Here is a 12,695-nt window from a genome sequence, read left to right as displayed (position 1 = left end):
GAGTTTCTACTGTGAGTCAGGGAAAGGCTTTTGCTTGTTGCTGAAATGAATATACTAAATGAGGAATTGATTGGCCATTATGAGAAACTAGCACTCTTAATTTGCTTGTAGAAATGTGTCAGAAAATACATTTGCATATATATTACAAAAGCTTCAAGATATAAGTAGCTTGGGCAGAATTCAAACCAGTGTAGCTACAAGATTGAATTACACACTAATTGAATCCATCAGTTATTTCCAAATACATGAAAGATTGAATTGTGTTTCTGAGTGGCCAAAAAGTTTATTAAAGAACCATTTTTTTTTCTCTCTGGCAGTACCTTAGCCTCTAGAGCTTCCAAAGACATATTTTGGAATTATTAGTATTTGTTACAGTAGTTATTGTGGTAATTTCTATTTTTTATTCAGGGAACAGCAGATTTTATGAACATCTGAGAATCCTTAGTTCATACAGAAACTATACAGTATCTCCCTCTCTGATGCCTCTCCTTTCTCTTCCCATGTTTCTTATCATACTCTCCACCACGCACTGTATTGTTCAGCTGATGATGAATGACCATGGTGCTGGAAGCCAGAATGAGCTCTCGCCGAGACCACACGAATGCCACACTTTCAATACCTCTCCAGAAAGATTCATTACAGTAATTAAGTTCTGTTTTCTCACATTTTTCCACAGAAGTCACTCCTTGCAATCATTCCAGATTCTCAACAGAAACAAAGCCTGCTGTAGTTCTATTGGCATTAGAAGTGGGTGGCTAGACTGGTTTTCTATTTTTATCGAGGTGGACATCACCAGCTTGGATAATCAACTCCAACAGATTGCACTCTGAGAAACAAATTGCTTCATTTAAGCATGAAAATGATTGAGCAAAAGGATGACAAACACAGCGAAGTGCATTTATCAAAGCTGTTTACACGAGACACAAATCACGGCTGCTGGATCCACTCGAAAAATTGCTTTGTTATAGTTACAATTTATCATTGACATGTTGTATTTACTGAAAAACAAATCTGTCAAGATAGATTCAATATGTCAATTATTACCCCTGAATAGAATTACTGAGAGGTCTGACGTCTGTTCTGCACATATTTGAGCATTATAGTTCGAGTATTCCACATGTTATCCCCTAAAATTTGAGGAACAAACCACAACTACATTGCATCTGTGGCCTCGTCCAGCTTGATGTCACTTTAATTTGACATGCTCTGTATTTGCAGACAGACAGGTGACAAATTAAGGAAAGAATAAATGAGTGGAGAAACATGATGAGGGCAGATACATCAGTAAAAGGCTTGAGAGGTCAGTGTGTTTGAAAAAAAATGTTATTACATTATTAATGTGTTACTAAATTGGGAATTCTGCCCATACATGTTATATAATTCATACTTTCATTATTCTACCAAACAACATTTGCTTTGTATACAAAAAATGAAAATGAAGAGAAAGAAGAAAGAGAAAGTCACTAGTCAGATAAAAAGTAAATGCAAATTTATTTTATCTGCAATCAGCTACAAATCTAAATCTTAGTTTGAAATCAGAGCTTGTAGAGGAAGTATTGTTCTTAAGATATGGCTTTTTTTCTTTTTCTTTAGAATTAAAACAAATTTTTGAGGCGGAAGCAAATACAATTCAGTTTTCCATCACTCAGAAATCACAGCATTCCATTTCACTAGGGGGTCAAATTTAAATAGCCATTTCGTTTGACGTATCCATTCCCCCAACATAATTTTCAGTTGACACAGCGGTGCATTGAGAAAGAGCAGGAACGTTTTTCATGACAGTCAACAAAATTCTGGAGTTTAAAGGCCAGTCCACATAGGAGGAGTTTTTAGAAGCGTTTTTGACGTATTAATTCACCCTCACTCCGAGACACATGCGTAAGACATGTCAGCTTGGGGGCCCCTGCATTTTTTACATTTCAAGTCTATATTGTTTTTCCTCTCGCATGCTTAGTGAAGCATAATTAACTCTGCTTGATTGTATGTATTGGACTGTAAGTGCACTCCCAGTGTCTCTATGAGCTTGCCAATTTCATTGTCGGCAGATTCCCTGACCACCACCAGTACTACTGGGTCGAACTCAGCTACTCTTGTTGCCATTTTTCTGCTACTATTTTCCATGGATGTAGCCAGGTAGCTAGCAAGCTATGTTGGAAGATAAGATTCTTAATTGTGCCCATAAAGCTCTGATTAGTCAATTGTTTCTCCACACCAGACCTCGAATCACCAAACAAATCGGAGACATGTCAATTCAGGTTTGGAACCAGGGCAGCAGTTTCACTACTGTCCATACAGTATACATTTAGATATTCACTTAACACACCTCACCTCAGACAACAGCCAGCATCACAGCTGTGTGTGCTTTTGAACACCTGTAATCACACCAAACAGTGGTGTCACAGGGTCCTAGAAAACACCTGTACATGACTGCAGCAAGGTGAGAAGTTAATCCACTCGATATCAGCAAAAACAAGATTTTCATGTTGCAGAGTTCTTCATTCAAATGCTTTAAACCACAAAGATTGAATTTTCAATGCAAAGTGACCTCTCCAGAAAACCAGCAACTGAATTATTGACATGTATTTAAATTCAGTAGCAAAGGCAGAAGTGGCATGACATTGGTACACCACCAGAAAATTATTGGTCAGGGTTGATGGTTTAGTCAACAATTTGTGTGAATTCAATTAGACTGCGCTTTTACATCCCATTTCCTACCAACTGTTAACAAACGGTATACCAAGAGAATATTGTATTAACCTTTACCATTGAAGTGAGAGAGAGTTACAACAGCTACAGGGATGTGTAATTATGGGTATGGAGGTGGGAGAGCCAAAATCAGTCACTTGGGTGAGTCCTGTGATCAGTGTGTGAGAGTTAACTGCCCTGTTCAATAATGATGACTCATAATAACAACCAAAACTTCTCAGTCAAAAAAATTAAAATAAAATTGGATTAATTAACTCCTCAGTGACTTGCCTTGTTGGCGGAGGTCTGAGAGCATTTTCTCTTTCTTTTCTCTCTACAAGTTTTATCTTGTTATAATCATGGATTTCCCATGTTTTTAGCAGTCTCTCAAGGTTATAGCGAAACGAAAAACTCAAATGAAGTGTGAAAAAACATTTTAGTCAACTGAAATAAAAATAAAAACTAGAAATCTAACTGAAACAATATTGTGTACTCACAACACTAACTAAACTACTAAACTTAAATACAAAAATATGCAGAAGATTCCTTTTGTTTTAGTCCGTGTCAATGTGGTCAAATGTGTCAACACAACAAGCATGAGAAGGCATCGGTGCATATGTTTATTGAGACTGGGATGTGAGGCAATGTGTTTGTATTGTAACACATATTCTGAACTTCTTAAGTCTTGCTCTGACAAATTCCCTCCATGTTGTTATAATGAACTAAAACTAAACATTTTTAAACAATACCAAATTAAACAAAAACAAGCAAACACTCTGGAAACTGACTGAAAATAAACTGAATTGAAAACAAATTTTTAGAAAGAAATGACAAACAAAATGCAAAACTATGACAACTCTGTGTTCATTCTGATAAAGGCTTATAAAAAAACATGAATTTACCCCTTACCTCCACAGTGTGTGCTTCTGGTCCTAGGACAAATGACCCCTGATCTCTCCCTTGCTTTGAAAGGAGGCTGAACACCATGACAAGCTCAGTATGATTGTTTTCCTATCACAGCTGCATTAAGTGCCATTAACCACACACCATTCTGGTCTCATAGTGTACAGTAACCATAACAATCGCTGGGTGGCCATTTCTAATCAGAGATGATGGTTTAATCAGAGGAGAGTTTAGCCTGATGCTCCTCGTTCGACTTCGACTTGATCTTCACGCTGCACAAATTCTCTATCCACACTTGCTACGCATTAGCGATGATTATTTAAATGTGTGAGAGGTCTTGATTTCTTCTACCTACCCTTTGTCCTTGACTGGCAGGTTTTTAACGCCAGCCCGCACCCGCAAACCCCTCAGAGCCTGAATCTATAAGACCTGCCAGGCTTAGGCGACTATAGAGACGGTGATGAAAAGAGACTGAAGGTCAAATGAGAAACTGTGCTGCGGCGAATCTGCTTTTGTTACCCGATAGCTCCAAACATTTCAGCCAACAGCAAAATCTACAGTTTGCAACAGCACCAATACACATTACTGAGTCTGGTAATTGCTGTCAGACAAAGCAAAGAGTCTTCTGTCTGATAATTAGTTCTTCCATTGGGACAGGAGATAAAAGCCGTGGGATCTGGTTTGGCATGGAAAAAAAAACTACAGGATCATAATGTATATACTATACAGCACAATTCAGTGCTTTGGGTTTCTCAGTCATAACAATCTATATAGAATCATATCATACTGTCCGCATACTTAAAAACTCGGTCATTAGATGCAGTCAACTTTTTTTGTTTATCAGAGCTCTCTTTAGAGTTTACTACCATCTTCTGCTTGAGTGAGATTTCATACAACATTGTCTGTTTTCAAAACAAAAGCTTAGGAAATTGGCAAGACGATCAAAGAAAGAAGACTGTGATTTGGAAAGTGGTGTGTATGCTTGAGAGATTTCCGCACAAGTCTCTTAATTTCCCTGGAAGCAGCATTAAATCCTATTCAGCCAGGCCAGCCGTATTTTTGGGATTTTAGTCCAAACAAGAATTTGGAAAGAGCCCAGTTGTAACCCTCGTCAGGATTTATTGGCTCAGTGCCAGTCAGTTTTAAGGTGCAAGATGATAATCTTCTCATCAAAATTAGATTCCTCGTTCCAGCCACCCCAGATGGCACTACATGCATACAGTGCTAGTTTAGAGCAGGTTTAGAAAGGGTTTTTTTTCTTCTTCCTACAGCCTGTTTTGCATTTTGGGATCTGAGTCTTTTGGGTTGATTTAGGGTAAAGATTAATTCATGAGATACTTAACAGCACTCTGGTTATATTAACTGCAATGTTGAGTTTACTGCTCCTATAGGACACCGCAGTAATACTGTATGATAGCAACCGATCTTCTTGTGATTAATGAACTTGTGGTAGGCTATCTAAAATGATTTTCCTGGAGAAGAGTAATTAATAAAGCCTGTGGGGTATATTGAATGTAAGAGGAATGTTGGCAAGTAGCTGTTTATTACTGTTTGCCTGCTTCTGAGTTTCTAACAACCTGAACTTCTCATGCAAGCGGCATGTTTCAAGCAGAGTGTTATGGGCCTCAGGTAGAAATCTACAGGCCTGACACAGCACAATTTGTAGCAGAAAATATTTGACACTCTGTATCTCTCAGACCTCAGTTGGCTTAGCTATAAATTGCTTTTTGTGAGACAAGACCCAAGCTCCATTACCCTCGGTGGAAAACCATCTCATGGAAGGAGTTGTCACCTTGAGGCCGATCTGTTCTCACGACTGACTGACAGTGCTCCCTCTCTCTTGTCTCCCTCCCTCTCTGTTTGTCTCTATTCCTCTATCTCCCTTTTCTATCACTCCAACCCCTTGCTCTGCAGTCTGTTTGGATCAAAATGCTCCTGCAAGCAACTCTGATTTTCAATCAATTTCAGGAACAGCACCTCTCACTGTTGTCTGCCTGTCTGTCAGTCTTCAGAGCACCCACTGCTAGGGGGGGAGAGGAAGCTGAATCCATCAGGGACATAAAGTGAGAGCTTTCACCATTTACATACACGTCTGAATAACACTCCAGGACCACTGCCATCCCTCCTCCCCCTCAATACTATTTTAAGTATCCTGTATATCCAACTTGGTTGTAAGGTTGAAAAAAAACAACTAAACAGCAAAGCAAGTTATATCAGAGTGTTCATTTTATAAGAGGGATTCAGCATGTATCCACATATCACTGCATGTCAACGAAGTTGCAGCAGTGTCCAGCACTGTCTGCTCAGTGATCACATCTCTCCTGTTGCCTGATTAGATGCCATGTGAACAGCACAGTGGCCTTTGATGCATTAGACAGGCCTGTTCGTGCTGACCAATTATACCAGATTGCCTGCTGGAATCGCTCAGGCAGCAATGCCAAACAAACAAACAAACAAACAAACAAACCCTGATGAGACCAAAAAAGCGTTGAGAATTTAAAATAGAAAAAGCACCTTGTGTTTATTAGGTCCACAAATTGTACATGTATTAATGATTAGTGTGCAAAGAATCAATTCTCTAAAATATTCTGTGTAACTTCAACAGTTCATTATTTATTTTTGAGCTTGTATATTTTGGAAAAACCCTTTACATCAGGAATAATTCACAAAGAATGGATTGAGGGAGGTGATAGCACCATGAAGAGTGATTCTTATTTGGGGTACTTTAACTGTGTGCTCTCCTTCATGCCTCTCAGTGTATAGAGAGCTGTTTTCTCAACTAGTCTGCTCTCTGCTGGAGTGTTACAGTGCCTGTCGGTTTTATTTCAGTTTCATGCCCTCATAGTAATGTCAGGTTTTGTACTGTCTGTGGTATGTCGCGGGGATGGTACTGTGATGCATTATTGCTTCACATGGCTACAATTACTGGTGCCATGATCACTGAAAAGTCTGGGCTTTTATAAATGCACTTCAGTTAGCACCAACTCTCTGAAGATGCTAATAATTTGTAATAAGTTTTTTGTTTGTTTGCTGTCCGTGGATGTAGTTGTTAGTTTAATGTCACTGTTGTCGTGTATTGGGTCATAAACCAAAGTATTGGAAACACTGATGTTTTGAACTGCTGCGATGTAAGTCATGAGATCAGCAAACTTGGAAGGATTCATCTTCTGGTGACCATGAATGTCTGTAGAAATTATTTATTCATCCAATAAATTATATATTCCAACCAAAGTGGCGGACCAACCTGGCCACAGACTGGCATTATCATCATGGCTAAAAAGGCCTAATTCGACATCCAGGTACTGAACTGAAAAGTGTAGAAAGTGCAGATTTTGACCAGAACTTTTGTTGCAATTTATGTGTTGTTGAGTATGGTGTTCATAGTCCCACAGGCCAGTGCCGAAGACTAATTTCTATTTTATGTAAATTTAATGGACACTAAACTAATCTGAATTTGAATGTGAATATGTATTATGGATTACCCTCTCCTCCTGTGTGAGAGTCTGCAAGAGCATGCATAATGATTAGTAAATACACACTTGCTCACACAAGACAATAACGTCATGCAGTGCAAATGCATGTCCAACATTGAATTACATAGCCTATTTAAAAAGGGCAATATCAGGGTTCCTTAGGTTCCTGGATGGTTAGGTGCTGTGGTGGTGCAACGGGGGGTGCTTGCGGGGTCCTCCCCAAGAAATGTTGATGTTATTTGACTAAAAACTATTTTCACATAATTTTAGACATTATCATTATTTAAATAAACTCACACAAGTTGTAGTTTTTAACATTACACTCCTGAGCAGGATTAGCATTTATTTTAATATTAAATACATAGCAAAGTTAGCATATAAACTCAATAATATCTCACTGGAAACAAATCAGTAAAATAAATAATATTCCTGACATCAAACACACTGACTCAGTATCAGTCCTTCCTCCTGTCCTCTCATATTTGTGACAAATTAAAATAAACACAGAAAGAAGAATAGAATCAAAATAGAATTGACTTTCTTGTCACATATACAGTCATACACAGTACAACACATAGTGAAATGTGTCCTTTGCATTTAACATATCCTAGCAGTGGGCAGTCACTGTACAGCGCCCGGGGACCAACTCCAGATCTAAGCCAGTGCCTTGGCCAAGGGCACTGACTGGAGAAACCCTAACTTACAAGTTTTGATGGTGGGGGAAACTACCTTGAGCACCTGGAGAAAACCCATGCAGACATGGAGAGAACATGTCCACACAGAAACTCCACACACAGCAACAGTTCTAACCACTGAGCCACTGTGCTGTCCGTGCTGTGTTTGTAACCACATTAACTGCAGACAAAGCAGGTGGAAATGTCACTTTTTCTGCTTTGTACTTGAGTTGTCGCCGACTCCATTAAACTGTGTGACCGTGTGTGTCCTGCAGAGGAGACGACAGAGAAGCAAGCTTGATCGTAATGACAGCAAAACATGATAATACTAAGGCACAGCGTCCTGTAGCCTATATAACATTCTGATTATTATGATTAATGATCATTTGGCTGTTGGTGGTGCCCCCTACACACAGCTTACGTAGCTGGGGCACTCCATTTAAATAGCACTGTGCTCATGAAATGGAGGCCATTTTTATATGTTGCTTTTAGGTAATGTCAGAGTAGTTAGCTACTTAATCAGCCAGACTCTGTGTCACATTAATAAAGCCCCAGAGAAGTAAACAAATACGTTTTCCACTCTCATTAGGACTATTTCCGCACTGGTAGAGCTGGAGGAAGCTGCTGGGTAATGACGTGTAGATCACAAGGTAATAAATTAGACACAGCCTAGAATTAACAAACCTCGATATTTCATGGACACAATATTATGACTGAAGTGTGAATGCATATCCAAGTCTTATCACGGTACTTAAGCAGAAGCACCCCTTGTATGTAGTAAGGAATGAATAAGAAGAATGGTGATAAGGGCTGGGAGGGAGGGGGTAATGATGAATAATCACTAGTAAAAACATAAATGCCCTCTGAGCATAAATATAAAATATAACAAATAATTGTGTTTTGTGTTTGTAATCAACATCAGACGGAAGCAGAGGAGCACTCTAAAATCAGTGGGAAAGAAGAGGAATAAAAGGTTGCGTCCATTTATCAAGTTGGTGTGCTGTAACCAGAGATTTTCAGTTTTATTAGAGGCTTATAACTAGAGGAAGGGGATTATGAACTGAATCCTCTGTAATTAGGTCCACTGGGTGAAAGTCTTAGAAACAATAAACTTCAGAGGAAGCAAAAGTCAAGGTGACTGGACATAGAGGTAAGACAGAGGAAGAAAACATGTTTACATGATGGAGGGATGAGTCTGCGTTTCACATGTTGCACAAGCTGTCTCTCTGTCCCCTCTTGTTACCCAAGAGTATTACTGGCTTATCTTTTATAGTAAATTGTAGCGCAGATGAAAATCAGTCATCCCTTCTACCTTTGCAGACACCGTTGTCTTTATTACCTGTTTGCCATGAATGAGACGGCTTCCTCCCTGTGCGCTGTCTCCGTCTACCTGAACCTTTGTGCCTCCTCTAAAGTCCTACTTCTGGTCCCTGGCTTTGGCTTGAACATCTTCATCTTGGTCTCCCTGGTGGCCAGTCTGCTCAGCAAGCGAAGCAAGATAAGGAGCAATGTGGCGATGTTCATCCTCGGAAGCACCGGCTGCAACCTCGTCAACCTGAGTCTGTGGCCCATGACCATTCACTGGAGGCAGCATGGCCGCTGGCTGCTGGGCTCTCGTTTATGTGAAGTCATGGTGAGCGCCAAACACCTGACAAGCTCTGCTTCCTTTCACTACGTCTCCTTCATTACCTTCTCTATTTACCTGACAGTGGTGTGTGGCTGCAGGCATCTAGTAAACAGCAGGGTTTTCTTGGCCATGCAGCTTCTGTTCCCTCTCCTTCCTGTGGGGCTAAAGGAGCTGACCCTGTGGATCCTGGGCAGCCATGTGGATCACCTGGATCTTGTCAACCTCACTTGCTTCTCCTTCATTAATGACAAAGTCATGAGGGTCCTCATGTTGGTCAAGACTGTCGTCTTTCTGCCATTAAGCCTGTATTTCTATGCTCACGTTCTACACACCATCGTCCAGAGTGCTAAGCTGATGCACAGGAGCCAGAGAGTCAATGTGCACCTGGCCAAAGTGTTCAGCCTCATATCTCTTATTACCTTCACAGCACATATACCTGGTAAGTAAATGTTTCTTGGTTTTGGGGGACCTTGAATCACTAGTTTGTCTTACAGTAAAAGACTATTGATATGCCTGTGTGTCTGTTAAAAAAAAACCCTTCCTAGTTTGATTCCAAAGTGATGGGAAAGCACTGTGGATTTGTCCCCTAAATTCAGCCTAATCTCATAAGAGGCTTCAGCAGTTAGTAGTTTTTAAATGTAGGTATCTAAAGTCTCTTCTAAATTACAAAATAACCTGTTTGTGCTACAATCCCACCGCTGTAGCTCAGCAAGCCAGCCATGAAAGCATAAGGAGGAAATCTGGTGCCAAATTTCTGTAATTCTACTAATTTTACTAATACTAAATTTACTAATTTTACTATCTCAGTCTGGTGAAACCTCATATTGGCTGCAGTAAATGTATTTTTGCACAGAACAACTGTGTATTTCCCCCTCTTATTACTTGCAGTGAAATCACTCTGAGTGAGTCTCTTTAAAGCCAGCTGGACAAAAAGAACAATTACTGCAACCAATAACTCCTTCAGTGTACTGTCAATGTGAATATTGTTTTAAGTATCCACTTCATGTGAAATTAATTTTATTGTGACAATTTTCTTACTGAAAAAGATCCTTAGTAGTTTGAAACTACATGAAGCTATTACATATTGTGAGTGAAATAACTGAAACGTTACAGCACACAGTACAGTGCCCATTGATATCAGCAGAACTCCCCAAATAAAGCATTATGTAACCGACCAGTGTTGTATGAAGTAACTAAACCATTTCAAAAGTATAAATGCTATTTTCTGAGTTATTAGCTTGTCAAGTAGAGTTGTGAACTTCAGTTTGAGACATGAGTTTATATTTTTATTTATTTAAAATGTGTCTTTTATATTTATTTATTTATTTGTTTGATGAAACCTGTGACAAATTAATAAAAAAAAAACAGTTCTTAGCATTTTAACAAACTTTCTTAATACTGCTATAAGTTCTATTTTACGCTTCACAGAACACATAATTTGATTAGCTGTAGTCAAAGTCATTAGTACTACTTAGGAATATCTGATTCAAAACAAGATTACTGATGCATATAGTACACAATTATGATATATAAAATATTTAAAAAATGTTTACCTCTTTTTGCTGGTTGTGTAAAGCTAAACTGAACATACATTTTGGCTAAAACAAATACCTGACTTCTATTTGTTTTCTTTCTTTATCATAGAGGACTAAATTGCCCTGTATTGGGAAAGGTGATACAGGCATTTACAGTGTATAAATATACATTTTAAGATAAAAATGGTTGTAAAAGACTTATTTGGTCTGTATCACAAAATAGATATAAATATAATTCAAAGGCATTGCAGAATTTGCTAACCATTATTATATCATTTTTAATGTGTGTGTAGGTGCTGTGTTTGCATTGATGGAGCACTCGTCTGTGTGTCAGGAGATGGTCAGAGATTTGCTGCTGGACCTGCCTTTACTCTCCAGTCCCATAATCCTGCTCTGTATGAATAAAGAGCTGAGGAACCAGTGTCTGCTACTGCTGCAGCGCAGCCATGCCAATCGCTTTATGGGAAAAGAATCTATCAGCAAGACAGACGAGCAGCAAAAGAACTTGACTACTAGAGAAACTATTGACCTCTAGATCGTGATGTATACATTTATGAAGTAAAACTTTACCAGTTTTAGGCCATTATATGCCTAGACTGTACGTTTATATGTGCAACCTCAAAGAACTTAGACTGCAGTATATTTCAGACTGTCAGGATGACGTGAACTGATTAAAAAAAATATATATTTCCTTGCTCCCCAATAACTTGACCTCCAATTTGTCATTGAGGTGGATACATGTTTAATTATAAAAGACAAACAAACAGTAAATAAATAGTTCAAAGAACAAGTACACAAAACTTTGGTAGTGTCAGTTTTTTTTTATGGATGTACATACAAGTGTTTGCTGCAGGGTGAATGTAGGTCAGACTGTAAATTAAACTCCTTCAAAGTCACAGTGAGACCAGCTGTACTGCCTGTGTGTCTGGGATCAATATGTCTTCATATGCAGCAGGAAAACATTAATATTTACTGATTTACATCATTCAACGGAAACTCTGCTCATGCTTGGTTATGCAGTGACATCTAGTGGTGATGTACTAGACTCCATTCACTTTAACGCTGAAGGTGTTTGATTATAAATATTAGGGTTAAATAGTTCAGAATATCCACTTTGTTCATCTATCTTGTTTTTTCACACATCAATTTCATACATATTTCTAGTATCTGCAGAGTTTGCAGCACCATTAATTTGAATCAAACTACTTTCAACCTGTTATCAGAATGGATTTTATTACTCTGAGGCCATAAATATTCTTAAATATTGAGATGGAAGCTAAAACTAGTATTGCTGCAACTGCAAAATGGGCTTTAAACAATTCATAGAATAAGCTACAAATGACATACCTGCTGTTGAGTACTGCTTATAGTCAGTAGGTGGAGCTGTCTACTCATATTTGAAACTGGCGCTAAGAGTAAGTCATGAATGACTGAATAATATTCATTAATCTTCATGATAGATTCAGTGAGAGGGATGCAGCACTGGATAATAAATATTCATATTTATGAGCTTCTTCACTCATGACTTAGATAATCCAGGCACATACATGTTACGTATTTCCCTACAGCCAGTTTTTACTTAATTTGCAGGAAGCCTCTCTAGGTCACCCACAGCATGGTGCGCCCACCACTCGACCTTTAACCTCAGTAATTTCCCAGGAGCCTCTGAAGCACGTAGAAGCATATAGAAATGGTAATTACTGGTGTCTCAGACTACCCACATATTATGTTAACTAGATGAACCACAATTAACATATTACTGAAATAGTCTCATGTTTTGCACAGTGGATAGCTGCTG

At 38.7% G+C, this 12,695-nt stretch overlaps 1 protein-coding gene across 1 annotated transcript; it reads left to right on the top strand.

The window, feature by feature from the left end:
- The first annotated feature begins 9,056 nt into the window (after positions 1–9,056).
- Positions 9,057–11,673, top strand: LOC127375221 (uncharacterized). Its single transcript, XM_051421189.1, has 2 exons — positions 9,057–9,801; positions 11,191–11,673. The coding sequence occupies exons 1-2, from the start codon at positions 9,084–9,086 to the stop codon at positions 11,430–11,432; spliced, it is 960 nt and encodes a 319-aa protein (XP_051277149.1). The 5' UTR covers positions 9,057–9,083; the 3' UTR covers positions 11,433–11,673.
- The last annotated feature ends 1,022 nt before the right edge of the window (positions 11,674–12,695 follow it).

Source organism: Dicentrarchus labrax, unplaced genomic scaffold, assembly GCF_905237075.1.
Source record: "Dicentrarchus labrax unplaced genomic scaffold, dlabrax2021, whole genome shotgun sequence".
Classification (NCBI taxonomy): domain Eukaryota; kingdom Metazoa; phylum Chordata; class Actinopteri; family Moronidae; genus Dicentrarchus; species Dicentrarchus labrax.
The sequence above is the reverse complement of the archived record's forward strand: the minus strand, read 5'-3'. Positions and strand labels throughout refer to the sequence as shown.